We start from the raw sequence: 25,249 nt of genomic DNA on the forward strand, positions 1-25,249 counted from the left end.
ATGTTTTCAACTCCTGTTTACTTGGAACTCTGCACACTAGCGGTATGTCACGCTGATGCTATACCATGTACAAATACAATACATCTCATTATGTCATCGATGATCAGTTTTTTCCTTTACATTATTTTATTTCTTTATGGAGAAATCACTTAAGGGAATACTATTTAAAGGACCATACCATCGTTTAGTTTTTTTTTCTTTCATTTTTTTTTCTTACGTTTTTTTAGGTACTGTATTAAAATCAACTTGCACAGATTTTAGGCTAGCTTGAGATTCAACACTTCTGTCTATATTTTAACCCTATTTTATTTGGGCGGGAACCCCTTTTGGTGTTAGCATTATGTTATGCTTTAGCTATTGAAAAATAGCAGATCTACAAGCTCATAGCGCGCCACCGAGTGGCGCGCTACGAGCTTGTAGGTCTGCTATTTTTGAAAAATCGAAGAACCACTGACATAGAAACATAGCTTTTTCAGAAAGCTGTCAGGATGTAGAAGACATTTATAGAATCTGATCAAAATGGGTTAAAGTGGCCCAGGCCGTAGCGTAACGGTCTGGGCACCGGACTGGTGATCCAGTCGCGGTGTGCCGCGGGTTCGACTCCCGAACCCGACACGGCCTTTACCGCATGTCATCCCCCCATCTCTCTCCCGTTTCCTGTCAGCCTACTATCTGTCCCTTAAAAAATCAATAAAAGGCGTAAGCCGCAAAAAAAATATCTTAAAAAAAAAAAAAAATGGGTTAAAGTGAACAGGTCTGAACCAAAGGCTCAGTGTGTGTGTGTATGTGATTGTCTCTGCTCCAGGAGGCCTCAGACTTTGAGGACCTCAGTGATGAGGAGGAGCTGTCTGAGTCTGACAGCCCAATAGAACACCTGCAAGTAAGCTTTCAGCCCAGTGGGGCCAACGGTGTGGCCGGCCGGGCCGGCAGGCGCAAAGTCACTGCTGAACCACAGAGGCCTATACAGTTACAGTACAACCGAACCGATGAGGCCGTTTTAAAAACCACTTAAACCCAGTAGACTTAGTTAATTGCACATAAGTTTGCTCCGTACTGGGACCGCTTTGTTCAGTCTCTAAATCATATCTCTTCGCCAAAAATAGCCCATCTACAAGCTCACAACGTGTTTGACACGCTGTGAGCTTGTAGATCTGCTATTTTTGGCTTATGGATGCTGGGTCTCAAGTGGTTAAGTGAGAAAACAAAACCCACCTTAGCATGGCTTCTTCAACCCTGGTATTCAGGGCACCTTTGTACTGCTGATTTTCTATACTACTGGGAAATTAATAACTGTATCTGGTAATAATAATAATAATAATCTGGTGTCCTCCTTGGATCCAATAAGGTACCTGAATTCCCAGGGGGTTGGTAATGAACCTCAATATAGATAAGATATACTGTAGATCAGGGTGGGAAACTTTGACGATGGAGAGGGCCAATATATTTCCACACTCACTCCAGAGGGCCACAATGCCCTCTGGAGTGAGGGACTGTAGTAGCAGAAATAGCAGATCTACTAGTAGATCAGCTATTTTTGCTATATTTGAATTGAAATCCTGAATCATTTTTTGCTTTTTTTTTTATTGGAATCCTGAAAAATAACCTTTTTTATTAAATGCATTTAGTTATAGTTATGTTAACTTTATGAACTGATAACATAATTACATTGGACACAAAAAGACAATAACATTTTAATACTAGTCCTTAAGTAGTAAATAAAGTGGGTTTGGAATTGTAACAGTTGAAATCAATACTACACATCAGTATTCTGATATTAACCTGAGGACCGCATTAACCCATTCTGACCGGGCACCCATTTTGGTGTCAGCGTCATGTTATGCTTTAGCTATTTAAAAATAGCAGATCTACAAGCTCATATCGCGCCACCGAGTGGCGCGATACGAGCTTGTAGGTCTGCTATTTTTGAAAAATCGAAGAGCGACTGACATTTTTAGAATCTGATCTCAGGTCAGAATGGGTTCGTCAGACCAGCGTGTGTCCAGTGGAAACCTCGTATGAATCTGATCTCAGGTCAGAATGGGTTAAGTGAAGGTGCGGGCCGTCAGTTCTTTTTAGTGTGTCCCAGTATTCATCTACCAAGACATACAGTATTAATCATCCCCCCAGACTGGGAGTGTTGAAAACCAGCAGCTATAAGGGACTCTTGAGGGCCACAGCTGCAGGACTCCCATCCAGTCTGTTACATACTGGCCAATGTGGAGTCTTTGTGAATGCAGAGTGTACATACATCGTTGCATGGCCCACGCTTTTAAACGTGTGATTCAGTGACACGTGTGGCTTACCGTACGTACTGTAAGCCCGTCCTTCATCAGCCTGCTGTGTCATGGTGGGGACGAGTGATGCGTGGTGAATCGTGGATGCATTGTGGATACCACCGCTGTCCGTGTTTCAGCCTGCTGGGCATGACCATGAATGAAACCTCTGTGCTGAAGCAGGAGAGAACAAGAGGAGTGTAATTCATCATTCGCCCACAAATGGGGTGTTTGTGTTCTATTTGGTATTCCCACAGTCTGGGTGAGTCAGTGGGAAAGGAGAAGGTCAGGAGACGGACAGGACAAGATTATATTTGCTTCCGTTTCGCCATATAGGCGAAACGCCATGTAGGCAACAAGAAGATACCATTTGATCAACACCTGAAATGTATTATTATTATAGATGTATTACTGTCAATGTCCTTCCACTGAAATTTCCCCGACAGTGTGGGGAGGGAGTTGGCCGTGAACACGGCAGATGCCGATGCCTTGACCTTGCTGGTATGCAGCCATTCTGTGAACCGTAGAAGGTCAACGTTTATTGCAGTTTGGGTTCCTTTGTGCCCAGTTAAATTCCAACGTCTTCTCTGTCGAGAATTCTGTCACAGACACTATCCACAACTACTGCGTCGCCCGAGGTGACAGTTGATTGGGCAGTGGCACGAGCTAATCATACCCTCACCCACGGCAAATTACTGCTGGGTAATAAATAATTAATTAAGTTATTTTTATTATTCCTAATCGGTTCCAAAACGTTGTGCCCAGAATGCAAGAACCAAAGTCTGTTTTGATTTAGAACAGAACTGCTAGTGAAATGGTTATGAACTTGCACCCTATCGGAGTCTGCATTGGATGCATTGTGGCCTGTTGGAGTTGTGTTTGTGTGTGTGTGTGTGGAGAGAGGGGGGGGTGGGTGTGTGCTGGCATGGCTTTTGTCACGTGGGCTACGATTGACCCGAGTGAACAGGCAGCCTTTTGATGCACAGGAAGTGCAGCGAGTCAGTCAGGCAGCGATTACTCAGCGTGATTCTGTGCCATTGTCTGTCTGCCTTGCCTGGCCCTTTTCTGTGTTCGACAGGATGGCCTGCTGATTAGGCTGCTTCCACACCTCCCCAAACTGACCCAGTTCTCTCTCTCTCTGTCTCTCTCTCTGTGTGTCTCTCTCTCTCTCTCTCTGTCTCTCTGTCTCTCTCTCTCTCTCTCTCTGTGTCAGTCGTTCTTTCTAACACTGTTATTCTTATTTTGTTCTTATTCACTCTCCCCTCTCTCTCTCTCTCTCTCTCTCTCTCTCTCTCTCTCTCTCTCTCTCTCTCTCTCTCTCTCTCTCTCTCTCTCTCTCTCTCTCTCTCTCTCTCTCTCTCTCTCTCTCTCTCTCTCTCTCTGCTACACACTACACAGCTTCACAACGGAGCAGGTGCCAGACTTGGCCACCACCTCCCTTCCTCGTCCTCTTCCTCTGCCCTGAGACAAGGAGGAGGTACCGTCTCCACAGCCCACGCCGGGGACATCCACCTTGCCCAGCTCGAGCCCTCCTCTTTCCCCCCTCACAGCAGCAGGCCTCTACCCCCTCAGACCACAGACGGCCACCAGGGGGGCCACAGCAGCAGGCCTCTACCCCCTCAGACCACAGACGGCCACCAGGGGGGCCACAGCAGCAGGCCTCTACCCCCTCAGACCACAGACGGCCACCAGGGGGGCCACAGCAGCAGGCCTCTACCCCCTCAGACCACAGACGGCCACCAGGGGGGCCACAGCAGCAGGCCTCTACCCCCTCAGACCACAGACGGCCCTGCAGGGTGGAGCTCCGTGGAGCACCAGGGGGGCCACGTCATCAACCGAGCCCTACCTCAGGGAGGAGAGGAGGAAGTGGACCTGGCAGGGGGCAAGAGGAGGCTGCCCTCCCCTGAGAGTGCGGTGAAGCAGGCCCCTCTCCCTCACCCCCAGGCGGGACGAGCGAGGGGAGGAGGAGGAGGGGAGGAGGAGGAGGTGGGGGAGGAGCAGCAACAGCAACAGCTCAGGGGGAGGGCGGACGGGGCCGTGTATGGCTCAGAGAACCAGCCTCTCGTGGACAGACAGGAGCCGAGAGGCCATCGGAGGGAGAGGTATAATTCCTCGCAGGAACTCCATTACCCAGACATCCACAGGAGCAGGGCGGTCACTGAAGGTAAGTCTATATCGGACAGGTGGGAGAGTTGGAGGGATTGAGTTCAGTGACGTCTGCTGTTATTTGTGTTCTAAGTTCTACCAGCTAACTTTATTCATCTCTCTAATCTAATCGCTTTATCTATCATAATTTGAACAAACTGAACTAGCTGAATATATTTACTCTCAATATTATGCTACCTTCACCTGAATCTTCAGGGGGGAAAGAATGCGATGTCAAAATTGTGTGTATTTGATTAGTAGAGAAAATAGCACTGTAACCTTAGATAGCCTGTATTTATTTTTAGAGTAAACTAAAGTATCACTCTCGCTGTCAAGTGAAAATGACAGACAATAGCTGCTGTACTATATTTCTTTTGAAACCACATTTCCTCTTCTGTGAGAATGTTTACACGGACGTCAGGTTGCGGTCTGTGGGCAGACGTGACTAGAGTCCCATCCTAGGTTTGTCTGTGTGCATCGTCACCCTTTTTGGCTTATCATTAAGCATGACACAGTCAGATGAAATATGTCACACGCCAGGGAGAGGGCTAATTCTATCCTCCACACGTTGGCGAGCGGGGAGGGACAAAGAGCAAGAGAGGTTGAGAACAGTTTTAACCACCGCTGCTGTCTCACAGGGCTGTGAATTGCATGATTTGCATCCCTACTTTGACTGTTGAAGTTGTTGAGAGCTTCTTGATGAGAAAAGGCTTCTCATGCTGTTCTGTATGCTGCTGAGGTTGTGTTTCTGAGCTGTGTGTGTGTGTGTGTGTGTGTGTGTGTGTGTGTGTGTGTGTGGGAGCTTGCTGCTTCAACCTGCTGCTAGTCTAGGTGTATTGATATACTGTTATTCTCCTCATTATATTTCTCACTGTTTCCGTCTTTGATTATCTTTCTTTCCACTTTTCTGTCTCGATGCCATTAAGGCACTAAATGATACCATGTCTCGCTAGATTTGTTGTTTTTCCATTGTATTTGCCACTGTTGTCCTGCACTTTTTTGCCATGAGAAAATAATTGTGTAAGTGTTGTTGCTGTTGTTGTAACTGTTTGTTTTTTTACTGTTGAGACCGAAGACAAATTTCCACACGTGGACAATAAATGAAACTAACTAACTAACATATTTGTCTCTCTCTCTCTTTCTCTGTGTATTGCCCTCCACAGAGCTGCAGGAGTCCTCTAGGGCAGCGTCTGGTTCTCCCAGCAGAAGCGTGTCTCATCCTGCAGCGTTGGACACATACATTGACGGCATCGGCCAGGGAGAAGAAACGACCGACGCAATGACAGCCAGACAGATGTCCATCAAAGACAGGTGAGCCTCTTCTTGGGTGTCAGCAAGGCGTCAATCAGCTCCATGTTCGTTTGTTTGTTTTTGAGAGAGAGAGAGAGAGGATTATTTTAAGTTGTGTATTTATAAGAAAAAGTCCTTCTGCACACCTACAATGGACAGGTGCGTCGCATAACTGGAACTGAGAAGTAGAGAAAAAAAGAATCCCGCACACTGTCTTCACTTGAGTTTAGATTTATCGAGCAACGTTTCGGTTGTCAGACCTTCATCAGGCAAGTTGTGTATTTAAAAATATGGTTTTACTTTTTCAGTTACCATTATTATTTGTGTGTGTCCCCCCCCCCCCCCGCCCATCCTGTGCCTTCTCTCCGTCCTTCTATCGCTGTGTGATCTCACAGAGCATATCCTGGGCCTCTATACCAAAGATGACCAAACTTATTAGGTTAAAATCTAGTTAAGCAGTGTGTGTTTTTTGTACCAAAAGTGGGTCACTGTGAACCTGAAAGCCCAATCACTGCTTTTCCTGATGGGGGACTATGGATTGTCCTGCAATCATTTCCCTTGTTATTACAGCTGTTTATATTAATTAAGGTTCTCGGTTCATTCTGCAGTAGACCAAAAAACACACACCACAACCTCCACCTCAACTCTTCTCGTGAGAAGTAGGTTAGCAGGAGAATGAGAAGATTTATCACAATGATAACAAACCGTTCAGTTTTAGTCTCGGTAACTGTGGTCAGTGACGGCAGGACAGAGCATTTTATAGTAGAGAACTGGAATGGATGGAACAGACTTTTCCGTTCAAACATGAAATGCTGCTTGTGCTTCTACAGTAGGAAGGAAAGAAGCGTTACATTTGTGACATTTGTGTCCAATTGTTGTTCCCTTGGTAATTATTTAGGTCTTTTCACCTTTTTTTCATTGTCATGCTTGACAATCGTGTTTGGATTCTATTATAGTTCTATAGTCCCAGTTTCCTGCACCCAGCTGGGAGCAGAGAATCTAGGTTAGTTTGTCAATTTGCCTTATCTGCTGCAATGCTATCCTAATCCCAGAATACTTCAAATACAAATTGTGGTACGAAGGCGGTACATTGTTAAAAACAGGGCTTTAAAAAGCTTATTCCTACAGTACAGCATGTGTTCCATGATCTCTGTTGTGTTTGCTAGTATACTAATCGATAAATCCTTAACTGGGTGTGTTGGATTTAGCTGCTTGTGCACCAAGCATTGATTGCATAAGTACAGTTATGTCATCTCAACAATGTTACCAAGTACAGTCTGCTGGCTGAGCTATTAAGCCATTTTGGGCAGGAACCCCTTTTGTTGTTTTAAACATTGTTATAATTTAGCTATTGAAAAATAGCAGATCTACAAGCTCATAGCGCGCCACCGAGTGGCGCGCTACGAGCTTGTAGGTCTGCTATTTTAGAAAAATCGTGAAAATGTATGTAATACAATATATTCAAAAGATTTGTGCCACATTTTCACTTTCACTCTGAAAGAATATATTATATTCTTTATATTATATTCTTTCAGAGTGTGAACGTTTTTAACTAAAATCTTTGCTTCTGGGGGGGTCTCTGGAACAACATATTTTCCGATGGGGGTCGGCGGCCAAATACATATATTTTTGGGGGTCCTTGACATGAAGCTGTTTGAGCACCACTGATATAGAAATATAGGTATTTCAGTAAACTTTCAGGATTTAGAAGACATTGTTTTTAATTTCGAACGTCAGGCCTAAATGGGTTAAGCTACACTCTGGCTGCAAATTGATTGATGTAATGGATTTGTGTGTGCTACTACAGAGACAGGCACGCACACACGCAGCGCACGCTGACACTGTTTTTTTTTTCCTTTTTTTTGCTGCCCAATACACATTGCATGCATGATGCAGACCTAAATGTCTACGTCTGTGTAACATGCTGCTCTCACATCTCTCACATTCTTTCATGGCGTTTTCATGTGTTAATGGATCTCTCTGTGTGTGTGCGCAACAATCCCCCTCTCACAGCGCCGTCTCAGATATACAGCTGGCTATGTGTCCAGTCAATGTCCTTTTTATCCTGTCTTTTGGTACAAAACCGGTCGGAACAGCATGTCCCCTCACTGGGACACAGAGCGGCGGTTTGTAAGACGGGGAGAGAGAAACCCATCCAAACATGCGTCCCCCTCCCCTGGTTCTCTCTGTTCAAGCTGGTCTGCTTCCCACTATTAAGAATTAGTGCTCAATGAGTGAACCTCTGTTCTTTAATTATGCAACATGTTTTAGTATGACTGTCTGTGATCTCATTGTGCATATTCAGCATACTGTGTGCAATTACATTTTGCCAGTGTAAGTGCGTTAATCATACCCAGTATAGTGCTTTAATCACATTATCTCAGTGTAGTGCTTAGAGCTTGAGTTATTAAACTTTTGAAGCTTGATGCCAAAAGTTAAATCCGTTATCTATCTCCCTGGGACCCAAATGGACAAAGATAGTCTACTGTGCGTACTTTATGTTCTATAAACGCATATAACTGGATATTGAAATGTCCATAAAAGGATGGATTCATAATTCTAGTAGTGGACTCAAGATTCTAAACTATAAGGCTCAGTACCAACCAGTAGCTTTACTGTTAAAGCCTTATATTCTTAAATGTACTGTCTGTCTGTCTGTCTGTCTGTCTGTCTGTCTGTCTGTCTGTCTGTCTGTCTGTCTGTCTGTCTGTCTCTCTGTCTGTCTGTCTGTCTGTCTGTCTGTCTGTCTGTCTGTCTGTCTGTCTGTCTGTCGATATAGTTAATGTGGTTAACCACTGTGTAGGAAACAACCTCCTCTTCAGGACAGTGTAATGAGGGGACCTGAATGAACTGAGGGCATACTCCCAGCTCCAGTTACACTGACTGACATCTCTCTAAGTGATGTCTGGTGTGAATGAACGTGCTCATGTGTCACTAGTGTTTAGCTATATTCCAGACGTTCGCAGTATTTGTAAAGTGTGGCTGCTAAATGACACGCTTTGCTGGCTCTGTTTAGCGTCCTGTTGCTTCACTGCAGAGACCCTGTGGACACGCTCGTTGGAAGCCAAACTTTGGAAGACCCTGTTCTGTGTTCACCTCAGTGTTGTGACAGAGTGAAGTAGGGAGGCTAATGGGGAAAAGAGATTCTTGTTACAGTAAAATGCAAGCCTTAGTTGCGAAAGAGATCCCCTAGCTGTGTAAAGAGATGGCTATAGTATAGACTCTGTATGTATTCTGGTAATGTACTGTGACTTTCTCTCATTCAATTACCTGATGTACTCCTGTCCTCATCGAGGCCAAAATGTCCTCACAGTCTTACAGAAACATGAGTGCATCCCTCAAAGTGATGACATTTTTTTGGCCTTCACTTCTAAGTAACTGTGTTAGGGTTAGGGAAAATTCAATTTAGTACTAGAAGCATGCAAAGGCTAGCCAATGTTTTCTCTCTCATAAATTACCTTGTTTTGTTAAAAAACTCATTCCTCATCAGGGGACTGCGCCTGTCTCTCCATCTCTTTACTAAACAGAAAGTACGTGTTCAGGTCACGATGCCAATTTCATCCGTTCAAGATAACTCCTACAGGATAAACAAGTGAAATAGGAAGTGATGAAACGGGGAAACAAATGAGCAGACAAATGGAATTGGATCGCTATAAAAATTGAAGCTGATAATGGGTTCTCTCTCCTGATTAGATTAGATTCACTGTAGATGGTCTTTATTGCCACTTAGTAGATGCACTGGTTAGGTATACAGTATAGTACATGATGTGAAAGACTTGCCTCGGAAGCTCCACTACAAGGACGGAGTCTTGTCTATTCGATGGATGAGTAGACGAGCACAAGCCGTTGTTTCATCTTATAACGGATGTGGGAGCGTAGCCCTATCCCTGGGACATAATAATAACATAATAAATCACTGAAAACATAACGGTGAAAATAACAGTGAAAGTGCATTAGTGTCCAGGCGGTGGCGTAACCGTCTGGGCACCTGACTGGTAATCCAGTCGCAGTGTGCCGCGGGTTCGACTCCCGAGCCCGACACGGCCTTTACTGCATGTCTTCCCCCATCTCTCTCCCGTTTCCTGTCAGCCTACTGTCTGTCCCCCTCAAAAAACCAATAAAAGGCGTAAGCCGCAAATAAATTATCTTAAAAAAAGGAAAAAAAAGAAAGTGCATTAGTGCAACGTGCCAAGGGTTATTGCACAGTCACTCTTTCTTTCCTATTATTTACTGTAAGTGTCTGATGGCCTGTGGGAAAAAAACTCTTCCTTTGCCTGCCGGTGTGTGCTTTGAGGCTCTTGTATCCCTTCAACCTTTTGCACCGTAGATGGGTGAACAGGCTTTTGTAGTGGTGGGTGGAGTCTTTAGTGATCTACAGTGATTTGTAGAGGCAGCGTGGATGTAGAGGTCCTCTAGGGCCTAGAGGCAGCTCACACCGATGATGATCTCTGCCGTGCGAATGACTCTTTTCAACGCCATACGGTCTCTGTCCGTACTCCTTATTCCCAGAACTGTCAAATTCATCCTAATTGGAGGAAATTGGTGACCCACCTGGAAATGTATTTTCTGTTAAAGAGCTGGGGTGACGAGGAGACCCCTGGCTGTTACGGAACACTCTATAGAGCAACTATCAGAAATATAGTTTTCCCTTTTTAATGAAATACTTTGTTTTCAACAAAAACTATCCCTTACACCACCTTTTAACCCATTTTGGGGTGGGAACTCCTTTTGGTGTTAGCATTATGTTATGCTTTAGCTATTGAAAAATAGCAAATCTACGAACTTGTAGGTCTGCTATTTTTGAAAAATTGAAAAAAACGACTGACATAGAAACATAGCTTTTTCAGAAAACTGTCAGGATGTAGAAGACATTCTTAGAATCTGATCCCAGGTCAAAATGGGTTAATATGCGGGTGCTGCCGTCTGTCTGTGAGATTTCTCCAGTCTCCATCTTCACGTATTCTTCCCAACATCTCTGTTTTCCATCATCCTCCTCCCGCTGTCTAGACTGGCACTGCTGAAGAAGAGCGGTGAGGATGACTGGAGGAACAGGATCAACAAGAAGGAAGGAGTGAAGTTGGCGGTGGCCGAGCGCCACGCTCAGCTCTGGGAGGTGGAGCAGGGCTTCAACAAGAAGGTAACCGCCTGATCCACACCTTCAGCCTTTGACTGGGAACGTACAGTACAGTATAACAGCAGTGGTTCTCAATGTTTTCAGGCTTTTCAGGCCTCATAATAATGTGATTTGAAACGGGAACCTCCTGCCCGGGTCAAGCATGTGGAATCGTAGGCAGGAGTTGAGGCATAACATTTCGTTTGGCTCGGGTCCACAGATAAATATTGTGAAAATATAGGCGAAAATTGCCTCGTTCATAAGTAATGTTTGACAATTGGGCCAATATTTGACCAGTCTTTGTTACAGTTTGTTTTCTTTTTTCCCTTTCCTTTTAGAGTTATTTAATAGGTCTCCTTAACTCCTTAACTGTCACTTTAGAAATGTGCAGATCCCCTGTAGTTATATATTACTGTATGTTGTTTTGTTTACTGTTGAGTGAGAACACAATCTTGAAATTCATTTGGGGACCCCCCTGGGTCCTGTCCCACAGTTTGAGAACCTTCGCTGTACAGCAAGGACTGGCTTTCTGTAGGGTATCTGCCTTTTGAGGTCAAGCTGTACACTGTAGGAACATCTGATGAAATAATTGGATATATTTAATGATCTAGTTCTCTTTTTGTAGGTAGATTCAAACCAAATTGTTTGGCTACAGTTGTGGATCTCTAAACAGAGAGGTTGTGTTGTCTGTTGTCCTCTGATCTGTCTTTCTGTTTCTCTCCTCTGATCTGCACCTTTTGCAGCACCTGTTTCATGTGCTTGCAGTTGTATTACATAAGTCATGTGCATGTTCTTGAACAGCAGAAATGTAGTATCTGGTAATGGTTTCAGCATTCAGTAGCTTTTTGTCGCTGTCGAGCAGAAGCGTTGATTCTCTATATCTCATATTTTTATTGTGTTTTTGCATAAATTAATTCCTTCTTTTTATATGTATGGTAGTGTTGTGGAAAAGTAGCTAAAATAGTCAATTTGCAAGCTCTGTTCGAGGGTTTTATGAATATTTAACTCATGAAAAGTGTTAATGCCCAACAGCAATGATTTGATAATCCTTCATAGTGCACCATTCAATAGTATACAGTCCACAGTACTCTTTAACTCCTTCAGTGCCACCTGGTGGTCACCAGTTTAGGCTCTGAGTGCCAATTCTACCATTATAAAAAAAAAGAGGGCGTTTTAAATTTCTTATTTAATTTAATTTTTTTAAATTACGTCTTTACGGGCATGGCACTCAGTGCAAAGACGTATCGGATACGGGATTACGTCCCTGGCACTTATCCTGTTTTAATGTGGGTTCTGAGTTACGTACTTACTTTGCTTTTGTTTAGTTTTTCGCTAACCAACTGTATGACGGCTAACTCTTCACCCACCTTAAGCTCTATATTTTGAGTCAGAGCAGACTATAATTTTAACCTTACATCTCATTAGACTGCATGTTTTCTGTAAACCTCTCCATCATTTTTGTTTGCCTTTTTTTCCTTTCAAAATAAACCTCATTTCCATCCCTGCATGTGGAGTGTGGTTCTGTTTCTGAAAGGGCGGGTTGGACTGTGACTACATGACACACCTCTCCGTTTAGAATTATTCGCAACACCGCCTACTGTATCTTTCCATCCATCGACTGTTTTACTTGGCATTTTCACTATCCGAGTTTGTTCAGCTTAGCTTAGAGTCGCAGTGTTTTCCAACCATTTTTCCAACTTCTGTTTTTACTTTGTGTAATTAATTTTGGGCTCCGAAACATGTTTTTCCGATGGGTTTTTTATTGTTGTCAACTCCCCTTTGTGGAATATCAGACACATTGGGCTTGGAGCAGTCCTTTCCTGGCCATGATTAAAAAGACAAAAGTGCAGGGGGAATAGTTCACAATACTTTAATCAAATAGCATGAGAAAAGTCTCCTTAATCAAGTTCAAGGCTTCGCTTAGGGTTCAAAATTAGATTAGGAAGTTGTTGTTCTACTTTCTCATCCTCCCATTCAGCGGAGCCAGTGAACCCAATCACTTCCATTTCCTGCGATGCATCAAAGGAAAAGGACAGTCTAATGAGACTGTAACAGAATGCTGAGAGGTTACAGTAAATACAGTCATCTGTTGTTTTGCCCTAGTAGTGTAATGGGCATTCAGACGAAAGGAAACTCACAGTGAGATGAGTGAGATGTTTCTCTAGCAAGGACCACACCAGCGATCAATATGCGTTTAGTAGATTTTATTGTAAGAAACGTAGATGAATGCAATAGCAAACGGGAGGGAGAGAGGCTAGTATAGGAGAACAGAACGGGAGGGAGAGAGGCTAGTATAAGAGAACAGAAGTGATTTGTTTGAGGTGTGGTCCTGCTGCTCCTGAAATTCTACACTAATTAGCTGCAAATAGAGATGATGAATGATGATGATTGTGAGTTTTGGGGGCGATCAGATCCACGGTGCTGTTTGTTTGGACCGGGCTCTTCAGAACATTATGTACCTTTTCTCCCCCCACCTGGTCACGGTTCTGTAGGACGATGAAGTGCCCATGATGATCGATGAGTATGATGTGTCCGATCAGCATTGGGTAAGAACTTAAGAAGACCGGATTAATAAGGCCAGAACCCAGACACACACACACACACACACACACACACACACACACACACACACACACACACAACACAGAGGAAGGGTATTTATCAAGTGGCTCAAAGTCATCAATCCACAATCAATAGTTTTCTGTAGAGCATACAGTACAGCCCTTGATAAATACAACCCTCAGTGTAACACGGTGTTGTGATACCCACCGGCAGTGGTTTGTGTGTACGGTATGTGTGCTTGTCTGTAGATAAGGTATTGCAACTAAGACGTGCTATGGTGTTTGTGTGTGTCCCCCGGCTTACAATCATGGTGATGGTGGCGTTGCACTGACATTTGTTGTGAGCTTTTAAGTGCTCTTGTGTGTGTGTGTGTGTGTGTGTGTGTGTGGGGGGGGGGGGGGTTCTATATCCATGTGTGTGCGTGCGTTTGAAATAAATGGTCTTAAACCAGAGTTTCAGTGGTGATGAGATTTAACTCTCCTACTATGGCCAAGGCCATCTCCGTCTCTGTTCAGATTTTCTCTTAACGGCATGACTTTAATAAATATAAAGAATGTGGGTGTTGTTGTATGAGACTGGATGCACTGACGGCAACGTTCCCTTCTTTCATTAACAAACCTCAAGGCCTGAGCCCTTCTTCCCTACCTGCTGTGGATCAGTGGAATCTAATTCCAACAGTCTGGCACACTTGTGCTTTCTTTCCTGTTCTGTTTCCATTCCAGCCACTTCTACTGTTTATTCCGTCCCCATTTGTGTGTGGGTGTGTGTTTTGCGTGTGTGTGTGTGTGTGTGTGTCTGTGTGTGTTATTCCACGTTCTTTGGCCATGCATCAATAGGAGCCAGTCTTTGCCTGTACTTTTTCTCCTGAGCCCCCTGTTCATATTTCTCTCCCTGATGAGCCCTTGAGCCAGGTAGGCAGTTGGATCAGGTGTTGCTGCCTTGTGTAGTCTGCTGTCTGCCTGCTCGCTTTCTTTCTCGGACCCCTAATAGTTCACAGCTGACATCCATAGATCATCACCTTATTATTAACATGCTCTGTTTATTTATTTTAAGAAACTAAATGGAGAGTATAGGCGTGTCTGTAGAATTTGAAATAATTGGCACACTCCAAGGACAATAGATTTGACCTTCCTGATACAAAAATAGTGACAAGAATCCACGTAGCGGCTCCTTTTGCATATTTTGGTCAAAATATTATGAAATGCCAAAGATGTTTTTAAAATATAGGGTGTTCTTGTATATTTTACCACCCATACTATACTTCCTCACCACTGTCACCAGCCTACTCACTGCTTTCCTCACTCATTCAAAGCTCTGACAAATGCCTATGAAAGGTCTACGTAGCATGACAGCCAACAATCTATATGGCTGCTCTCTCATCTCTCTTCCTTTATCACTCTCTATCCTGATCCCTCTCTCCTCCATCCCTCCTCCCATCCCGTGTCGCTCCCTCTGGTTGTATCCTGATCCCTCTCTCTTCCATCCCTCGTCCCGTGTCCTCCCTCTGGTTGTGAAGGCCGACGTCTCCCCCAGTCAACCGCAGGTGGATGAGAGGCATCCGTGGAGGCGGAAGGTGACCGACCACACCTGTCCAAAACGCAGCACTGTGTTTAACTTAACAAGATTTAAGTTAAACTATGTTAACACCCGCCCTTCTTGCAGTCCAATTAATACAATGAATCTAAAGTCCCTAGACTGCTCAGCGATTTGTGTTTGCGTTTGCACACTGTGTTACTAAATGACGTTATTGTCACTCTTGTCAGAACTCGTCTGCTTGTGTCATACTTTGTCTGCTTTGTCTCACTTAAAAACTTAACGTGAAGCAATAAAACTTGTACAATTGGTGTGACTGATTGCTTTTCCATTTGACGTCTGGCTCTGGTGTTGTGAATGACATCACCGTCCGGCAGAGAACTCAAACCAGGCGTAACGCTCTGAATGTTGGGAAGGGAATGCTTTTGTGTTTGTGTCAGGAAAAGATGTGGTGTTTAATGCCCTTGTGCTGCTTGGCTACTGTGGAGCCCTGTGATCGTGGCCCTGCACTTTGTGAAGTGTTGTGCCGTCTCTTCCGGAGGGTTTTATTTCTAACGACAGCACCTTGTTCCTCTGCTCCTCCTCAGCAGAGGATACTAGCGGAGGACGTGGAGGAGAGCCAGCACATCGAGGCCCAGATGACCATCCAGGACCGGAAGCAGCTCATCGAGGCCCGAGAGGAGTCCTGGAAGTCCAGGGGCAAGGGAGCGGCCAACGACTCCACGCAGTTCACCGTGGCCGCGCGCATGGTCAAGAAAGGTCAGTGGTGGTCAGTCATTCTAGTCTTTTGATGACAAAAGGTATATCTGCTCCACTGTGTGTTAGCCTGTGCAACAGTGACACTTGGTGGTGAACAAATGCTATAACGCTATTTTCGTGCTCGGACACAGCCAGGGACCCAGGGACAGACCCAGGGACAGACACAGGGACACAGCCACACACACAGCTGTCTATAGGAGTGGTTGCAACACTCAATTTTTTTTTACAACAAAGCTTTTTCTTAGGTCTTTTAATTATTTGTATTGCTAGATCACAGTAGATTGACAGGAAATTGGGGGAGAAAGAAGGGGATGACACGCAGCAAAGGACAGCAGCATATCGTGCCTGCTATCCTAGCCGTCGGTGCCTTTTAATTAGTTTTGATTTGAATAAACGTTTTTCCCCAAGAAAGGGTCGTCTTGTTGCTGAATGCTTTTTGGTTGTTTATGCCCTGCATTTGTTATTTTTGTGGCATTTGTTTCTAACCCATTTAGACCTGGTGTAACCTGTATACGTTATTATACCTTTCATGCCGGAAGCTACCTATGTGTCTCATAGCAACATCATTTTTTATATATATTTCTTTAATAAACCCACTACCGCAGTACACTAGTGACCAGACCATGACGTTGGTCCATAGATCAGTCATATTACCCAGATACCCCCTTATCAACTGCCCCCCTCCAACCCCTCCAACAGGCAGCTCAAAGTGGTCACTGTGTGGTCTTTAATCAGACAGTGAATGCTTTCATGGCTGGCCTGTTATCCTATTAGCGAGGGTCCAGGAGAGAAGGCCCAGCTGGTGGTGGGTGTTTTGTGTTCACATGAAGTGAGAGAGGGTGTTTGGTTCGTGGGCTTAGCAAAGGAATTAGCAGCATGCATGGCTAATGGAAAACTGACACACTCGTTCAATTCTGGGCTGGCAGGATCCACTAAGGAGCTTGACGTTTTAAAAACATTTTAAAAAATCTTCATGCTCACCACACACCACATTGTGGCGACGCATGTGCGCGGCCAACGACCTCATGCAGCTCACTGTTGCTACCCGCGTGCGTGTGGTCAACAAATGTCAGGGGTCACCCCAATCTTTTAATGACATCCTAATTCATTAAACTTAATTCCGAGTGACTTTTGCAGGTATTGATCTTTTTGTCATCAATGAATGATTGTATGAAATGTTATACACGGCAGCACATCGTAGTTCTTTGTTTGTGTACCAGGGTTGGCCGCCCCCTCGGCCCTCCAGCCGTCTCCATCTCCATCCAAACCCAAGACCAACACGCCTGCCATCTCCAAGCCTCAGGAAGGTCAGTAGTATCTCTCTCTTCTTCTCTTTAACTTTCCCACACTGTCTATTTGTAGCTATTCATTTATTTTTACTTCCTCCCACTGTCCAACTACGTCACGTGATAATTGAATACAGGCGGACAGGTTAACTTGTCCCTCCCTTAAGCACTCTTTTTATTTTAACATGTTTTTTATTAAAGGAATGTCACGGACAGTTAGTCACCAGTAGAACTCTAATGTGCCATAAAAGGCAAATATTTCATGGAAATAGGCCAACAATTCAATTACGTATATATATAGGGTTTAAGTTGTTAACTATTATGACTTCAGTACTTCACTGTCACCATTGGCCACAGCAGATTTTACACACAGGTCCCTAATTCAATCGTCCAATTTCATTTATAATTGTGCACAGGTTTGGTGTGCCTCTGATGTACTCTGTGCTCTACTGAATGGGCCTCATTCACGAAAACCAATTTCTTTCAATTCTTGTTACTTTTGTTAGAAAAGAACCCACGGAAGGTCAACATAGTATTCATGAAGCCTGCACTGGACTATGAACCCTAGGTGGACCAGATTATGAACGCCAGTTGCTCCTAAAATACGCTACGCATGAGGCCTGATGATGTTGATTTGCAGTAGTGGACATCCTTTCAAGTTCAACACCATAAAAGGCAGAGAAAGCCAGAGACTGGAGGTCTCCGCCTTATTCATTAATTATGTGGGATGCCCGGGACGGAGATTCATCTAAAAAAACAGTAGCACCATAGCAACAGAGCACACCGCTCTACAGGCTGGAGGCGCCTATTTAACCCATTCTGACCTGAGATCAGATTCATACGAGGTTTCCACTGGACAAACACTGGTCTGATTTAACCCATTCTGACCTGAGATCAGATTCTAAAAATGTCAGTCGTTCTTCGATTAAAATAAATAAATAGGCCCAGGCCGTAGCGTAACGGTCTGGGCACCGGACTGGTAATCCAGTCGCAGTGTGCCGCGGGTTCGACTCCCGGACCCGACACGGCCTTTACTGCATGTCATCCCCCCATCTCTCTCCCGTTTCCTGTCAGCCTACTGTCTGTCCCTTCAAAAATCAATAAAAGGCGTAAGCCGCAAAAAATATCTTAAAAAAAAAAAAAAAAAAAAAAAAATAGCAGACCTACAAGCTCGTATCGCGCCACTCGGTGGCGCGATATGAGCTTGTAGATCTGCTATTTTTAAATGGCTAAAGCATAACATGATGCCAACACCAAAATGGGTGCCCGGTCAGAATGGGTTAAGCAATATTACACGAGAGGGTGTGGTTTAACGTGATTATTGCCACGACAGTGATGCTTGCGGAAGTCGAGTTCCGCAAGCATCACTGAAGTGTCTGGTATGTGAATGAAGCCAATGTCTAACAGTATATCTATGGTTCCTAAACATCATTTTGGCACTATGTAATGTGTTGTCTTTGCCCTTTTTTGTTTAAGATGTGGACGAGATCTCTCAAATTGAAGGTGTATTCTAATTTCATTTGGTGTTGTACCGTGTACATTTTACATCATCATTAAAGTAATGAAACATCATAATCACTAATAGTGATATTTCTATCTGGCTACTAATGTCTGATAGAATATTTAAGCTGTTGGTCTTGCCTATAAAAATGCATGAGCCAGCAAATTTACTATATTGAATGTATTAAAGTGAAAGTGATTAACTGTGACTGTGACATGCTTGTGACAGTTAATCAATCAAGTTAATCTTGATAATTGATCTCATTCATTTGAATGCAAGTGAAGAGTCTACCCAGTCGACCCATTCTCAATGCTTGTTCAGAAGTCATTGCTTGGTGAAGCACTCAGGTGGAACGAAATGCCTTCACGACGGACGACGTACGTCGCGACGTATATTTTTCCGTCGCAACGTATATTCGAGTACGTCCTGGCGTAAATATCAATTCGTCCCGGCAGAACGGACTCGTCGCGGCTATATCTACCCGTTTGCGACGTAATATGTTGGCTATTATTTTCCGTCGCGCCAGAACGGGACTCGTCGCAGCTATATCTACCCGTTGTGGCGTGAGCTGGACTCGTCGCGGCAGAACGTGACTCGTCGCGACTATATCTACCCGTTTGCGACGTGCGCCTCGCCGGTCCGGTCTCCAGGCGAGCCTGCGTCCTTCATATATATTTTTTTCTGCTCTCGTTGGACTTAACTTTAAAAGTCCAATGGAACACCTCTTTGTAACGGGTCGCTGTAGTATAGTGGTCTAATTCCTCGCCTCTCTATTCTTTTTTGCTGAGGACGCTGGTTCAATTCCCGCTCGCGGCAAACCAAAATTATTATATTTTAGACAGACAGACAGACAGACAGACTGCCTGTCTGCCTGCCTGTCTGCCTGCCTAATGTATTGTAAATAATGTATTCATTCCATACGGCTATTTTTTTTTTATATAAAAACTTTTGTCTTTCGCGCGATTCGAACCAGCGTCGTCAGCACCAAAACATTGAGAGGCGAGTGATTAAACCGCTGGACTACAGCGGCCATACGTTACAAAGAAGTGTTTCATTGGACTTATAAAGACAATAGCACCCAGCTGCAGTCTCGCAAGGGGAGGGACCGGAAGTGCTTTTATTTCCGGCTTCCACGTGCACAAGCGCACATACACGCACGCGAAATATAATGCAATAATAATCAGCTCATACATTATAAAGACATTATTGCATTATGAAGTTTTATTACAGTATGAGTCGCCTATGTGGAGGTTCTTAATGTAACACATTATTACATTATAGAAAAATCTATTAAGTTATGTGCTCGTCTTTTAATTACATTATGAGCTGATTATTACATTATGAGGTCAGATGTAGAGTTGCTGGCCGCCTCAGCTCCATATATGGAGATCTAGGTGATGATCCAGTCTTTTCAATGTATGGCTATCCAGGGTTTGATGAGGTCAGTGTCGGGATCTTATATCATATGGAAACGGCCATATATGGCGGTGTGACGTGTCATGAGGCGTGACCATATATGGAGGCATGACACGAGGCGTGACATGACACACTTACTGACTGACTGACGGGAAATGCAGGTTTTCATAGTAAATTAAATGCATATGGTCGTGTGTCTGTGATCTATGGTCTGGACATGGTGTGTGTGGGACAGGGGTACGGGGTTATAGCAACTTATTACATTACTTAAATGCCTTGATATCATTATGTTATAATCGACCATATAGGCCTAGCCTATTATTGCATATCATTTTATTATTGTTAGATTTGCATTTCTTCAAATATGCACACTTATACCACCAACTAATAAGCTTTCAATTAAAATATTACCTACAACAAACTACTTCAAACTTTTCCAAACCGACCACGTAATTATGTTTAAGCACAGATGGTACTATATACACCCGGCATTTAAGCGCGCACCAGCAAGTGCGTGTCGTGCACGCGCATTATATTTCGCGTGCGTGTATGTGCGCTTGTGCACGTGGAAGCCGGAAATAAAAGCACTTCCGGTCCCTCCCCTTGCGAGACTGCAGCTGGGTGCTATTGTCTTTATAAGTCCAATGAAACACTTCTTTGTAACGTATGGCCGCTGTAGTCCAGCGGTTTAATCACTCGCCTCTCAATGTTTTGGTGCTGACGACGCTGGTTCGAATCGCGCGAAAGACAAAAGTTTTTATATTAAAAAAAAATAGCCGTATGGAATGAATACATTATTTACAATACATTAGGCAGGCAGACAGGCAGGCAGACAGGCAGTCTGTCTGTCTGTCTGTCTGTCTAAAATATAATAATTTTGGTTTGCCGCGAGCGGGAATTGAACCAGCGTCCTCAGCAAAAAAGAATAGAGAGGCGAGGAATTAGACCACTATACTACAGCGACCCGTTACAAAGAGGTGTTCCATTGGACTTTTAAAGTTAAGTCCAACGAGAGCAGAAAAAAAAATATATGAAGGACGCAGGCTCGCCTGGAGACCGGACCGGCGAGGCGCACGTCGCAAACGGGTAGATATAGTCGCGACGAGTCACGTTCTGCCGCGACGAGTCCAGCTCACGCCACAACGGGTAGATATAGCTGCGACGAGTCCCGTTCTGGCGCGACGGAAAATAATAGCCAACATATTACGTCGCAAACGGGTAGATATAGCCGCGACGAGTCCGTTCTGCCGGGACGAATTGATATTTACGCCAGGACGTACTCGAATATACGTTGCGACGGAAAAATATACGTCGCGACGTACGTCGTCCGTCGTGAAGGCATTTCGCTGTCTCTCGAAGCACTAGTGTCAAACATGACTTCTAAACAATCAAATATCATACCTGTGTGAGGTCTGAGTGAAAAAACGTGTTGCACCTGTGGGTTTAACGTGTGTGTGTGTGTGTGTGTGTGTGTGTGTGCGTGTGCGTGCGTGCAGAGATCAAAGCCATACCAGACTTAAACCTGGAAACGGACAGAAAACTGGACAAACTGGAATCCTTCCTGGGCAAGCTCAACAATCCAGGTCAGTAACGTCTGTGTAGTGTAAATTGATGTCATGTGGTAGAGCTCCTCGCTGGAAAGGTGACCCTTGGTTCAAATTTCCACATCACCATTAAATGGTGATGTGGAAATTTTGTCAGGCGGTGGGAAGGATGTGATGGTGAGTGTCCGACATTTGTGATCATGTGGACTTGGTGAGCAGAATGTTCTTGGTTCAAGTCCAGGCTGTGCCAATGTGTAGAATGTGACCACCATTAAACTTTGTTCCATCTGCAGTCTGAACAGTCTCAACCTTGAGATTGGGAGGTCTGATTCAATCGCAGAGTCATACCAAAGACTATAATAATCTAAGAATGGCTCCTTGCTTGGCACTCAGCTTCAAGGGTTTCATTGGGTGCAAGTCCCTGGGACATACTAGGATCATGTCCAGGGGATGTACTTGTACATCAAGTTGCCTCAAGCTACAAAAACAGGAGATGGGCTCTTGACCTGAAGGCCCTATGGCTCGGTTGGTTCCCAAGGCTACTTACTTACACCTCTGGTGTAAGACAACTAATGACTTGTCACTGAGATTAGGATCATGTCGACACACACACACACACACACACACACACACACACACACACACACACACACACACACAGCAATGGTTGTGCAGAATTATGTATTTACTGAGGGGCACTAGTGGTGGTCATACAGTCATTCCACTGTTTTAACCGTATATTTTCTATCTCCAGTTCCAGGACTGCCTGAGGCCACCATCACAGTGACTGAGAAGAAGGTGAAGGAGGTGATGATCCTGGAAGACGAGTCCTTCTCCAAGTTCTACCGCCACGTGGACGAGCTCCCCACCCCCACCAGCAAGGTGCAGATAGACGATGACTTTGACGCTATCTTCGGTCCTCAGATGCCAAAGTGAGTACTCGGGACTAAAAGCTGAAGATGTGCTCGCATGCTTTGGCTATACCCATTAAGATCTGGAACGCATCTGTGTCACCTTAGCTTTTGACCACTTTAACGATTATTTCAAACGTTAGCTGTTGAAAGAGAGCAGATCCACAAGCTCATGTGTGTGCCGTGCTACGAGCTTGTAGATATGCTATTTTTTTTAAATCGTGCAAACGTGTGTAAATCTTTTAGTCTAATATATTCTTTCATAGCAAACGTTTTTACATCATATCTTTGGGGTCCTTGACATGAAATAGTTTGAGAACCACTGATCTAGAAACGTAGGTTTTTCAGAAAACTGTCATGATTTAGAAAACATTTGTAGAATCTGGTCTCAATGGGTTAACAAATAAATACAATGTTTGACCTGTTTTAACATTCGGTTTTTCAAGTTTATGAGTTTCTCTGCTCCTTTCAACGTTGGGAGGTATTCCAAGCGTACGGTATAAGTCAATGACCTTAAAACCTGCTCTCTGTCAATGATGACCTTCTTCACCCGACTCTTTGACCTCTGACCCCGTTCACAGGCTCACCTCGGAGATGGTGCAGCACAGGCGAGCGGTGCGACCTTCCCGCAACGTCCAGGCGTCCAGGAACCCTCTGAAGAAGCTCGCTGCCAGGGAGGACATCAGACACGAGTACGTCGAACAGAGACTCAACGTCGGCCTGCTGGAGAGCAAGAGGATGAAGGCTGAGAAGAGTGAGTGAGGATGGATGGGTTCTTGGGTGGAGTTGGCCTGCCCCGGCCTGTGTGATTTAGTGAGGATGGATGGGTTCTTGGGTGGAGTTGGCCTGCCCCGGCCTGTGTGATTTAGTGAGGATGGATGGGTTCTTGGGTGGAGTTGGCCTGACCCGGCCTGTGTGATTTAGTGAGGATGGATGGGTTCTTGGGTGGAGTTGGCCTGACCCGGCCTGTGTGATTTAGTGAGGATGGATGGGTTCTTGGGTGGAGTTGGCCTGCCCCGGCCTGTGTGATTTAGTGAGGATGGATGGGTTCTTGGGTGGAGTTGGCCTGACCCGGCCTGTGTGATTTCTGGTCTAGAACGGCGGGTGCCGGCAAAAACAGCTGGTGAATCGTATTTGTTCACCGATCTGAGCGCCGCCGCCCCCCTCCTCCCCTTCCCTCCCCTCGCCGGTAGAAAACAGCGGAGAACACTGATGTCACCAAATTTGGTGCGATGCCCCACTTCACTGTTATTGGTTAGCGAAATACAAGTTGACTCCTACTTCCTATGGCAGATCTTCCAATGGGTTTCCCCAGGCTTTTCTTTTTGACAAAAATAGGGTGGAGTCAGCCTGGTACCGAGGCTAGGGTGGAGTCAGCCTGGTACCGAGGCTAGGGTGGAGTCAGCCTGGTACCGAGGCTAGGGTGGAGTCAGCCTGGTACCGAGGCTAGGGTGGAGTCAGCCTGGTACCGAGGCTAGGGTGGAGTCAGCCTGGTACCGAGGCTAGGGTGGAGTCAGCCTGGTACCGAGGCTAGGGTGGAGTCAGCCTGGTACCGAGGCTAGGGTGGAGTCAGCCTGGTACCGAGGCTAGGGTGGAGTCAGCCGGTACCGAGGCTAGGGTGGAGTCAGCCTGGTACCGAGGCTAGGGTGGAGTCAGCCGGTACCGAGGCTAGGGTGGAGTCAGCCTGGTACCGAGGCTAGGGTGGAGTCAGCCTGGTACCGAGGCTAGGGTGGAGTCAGCCTGGTACCGAGGCTAGGGTGGAATCAGCCTGATACCGAGGCTAGGGTGGAGTCAGCCGAGTGGCTGTATTCTGGAGTAGATTAATTATTTACAGGTTAGATTCTCCAGTGGACTGGGCCGAGTGGCTGTATTCTGGAGTAGACAAATTCTTTACTGGATAAATTGGGGGGATGGATTCTTGACTGTATGGATTATGGTGTGGAATGAATTGGCTGTGTTCTCGATTGGACGGATTCTTTATTGGATGGTAAATAAATGGTGCATTTATATAGCGCCTTTATCCAAGCCGTTTTACAGAGATTGTGCATTACATTCACCCATTCACACACACATTCAACACACCGATGCCGGCGGAAACCATGCAAGGCACCAACCTGCACATCGGGAGCAATTTGTCTTGCTCAAGGACAACAGAACAACACTAACTCTGGGGGAGCCCGGGTTCAAACTTGCGGTTGCCATCCGGATGTAATGACACCAAGATCAAGTCTAGAACATGTTTATGAATGAACTCACACAGTTCATTTATGTATACATAGTAGCAATACTCAAGTTTACGTAAACATTTTTATTTGTTTTTTATAATAATAATTTTTGACAGACGACACTGATCTCATCATGGTAGGGTAAAATGAAAAGCAGGCAGTCTTTTCAAACTGCTTGAAATCACTGCCAGAGTTTGCAAAAAGCAATCTTGTGTAATTAGAGACGTTTTTGATTGTTTACAGCTATTGTATGTCAATTACATCACCCGCCACAGCAGAACCTGGAAATATACGTTCTATGAATACCTCACATACTATTAATCAATTAATTGAATCTGGCCAAATTATACAATAATTCTTTATAATTCTGTTTTCCTACTTCATTCATTCAATTCATTGCCAGTCAAAAGGGAACAGCATTTACACATTTTCAATAAACTGTAACAGATGTAATGTTTGCATTTGGCTTTTAGTCTGTCATTTTCTGTTTTTTGCTGCTCTCTGATGATCACTCTGTGGTTTGGTGTGAGAGGTTACTCAGCATTTGGAAACGTTGTTTAACCCATTCTGGGCGGGAACCCCTTTTGGTGTTAGCATTATGTTATGCTTTAGCTATTGAAAAATAGCAGATCTACAAGCTTGAGCTTGTAGGTCTGCTATTTTTGAAAAATCGAATAACGACTGACATAGA

General features: G+C 44.7%; 1 protein-coding gene across 11 annotated transcripts in view; it reads left to right on the top strand.

Moving 5' to 3' along the window:
• Nucleotides 1–25,249, top strand: part of svila (supervillin a) — a 109,381-nt gene that overhangs the window by 62,713 nt on the left and 21,419 nt on the right. For 4 of the 11 annotated variants that reach the window (XM_083778291.1, XM_083778282.1, XM_083778292.1 and 1 more), the window contains 12 exons: nucleotides 806–880; nucleotides 3,672–4,437; nucleotides 5,582–5,729; nucleotides 10,716–10,845; nucleotides 13,314–13,367; nucleotides 14,220–14,294; nucleotides 14,900–14,956; nucleotides 15,504–15,675; nucleotides 16,896–16,982; nucleotides 21,375–21,461; nucleotides 22,177–22,354; nucleotides 22,915–23,087. In XM_083778291.1, the coding sequence (XP_083634417.1) occupies nucleotides 806–880; nucleotides 3,672–4,437; nucleotides 5,582–5,729; nucleotides 10,716–10,845; nucleotides 13,314–13,367; nucleotides 14,220–14,294; nucleotides 14,900–14,956; nucleotides 15,504–15,675; nucleotides 16,896–16,982; nucleotides 21,375–21,461; nucleotides 22,177–22,354; nucleotides 22,915–23,087 (2,002 nt within the window). The remainder of the gene's footprint in view (nucleotides 1–805; nucleotides 881–3,671; nucleotides 4,438–5,581; nucleotides 5,730–10,715; nucleotides 10,846–13,313; nucleotides 13,368–14,219; nucleotides 14,295–14,899; nucleotides 14,957–15,503; nucleotides 15,676–16,895; nucleotides 16,983–21,374; nucleotides 21,462–22,176; nucleotides 22,355–22,914; nucleotides 23,088–25,249) is intronic. The other 7 variants (XM_083778290.1, XM_083778284.1, XM_083778285.1 and 4 more) reach the window with 6 other exon arrangements.

Source organism: Protomyctophum parallelum, assembly GCF_964188405.1.
Source record: "Protomyctophum parallelum genome assembly, chromosome: 12".
Lineage (NCBI taxonomy): Eukaryota > Metazoa > Chordata > Actinopteri > Myctophiformes > Myctophidae > Protomyctophum > Protomyctophum parallelum.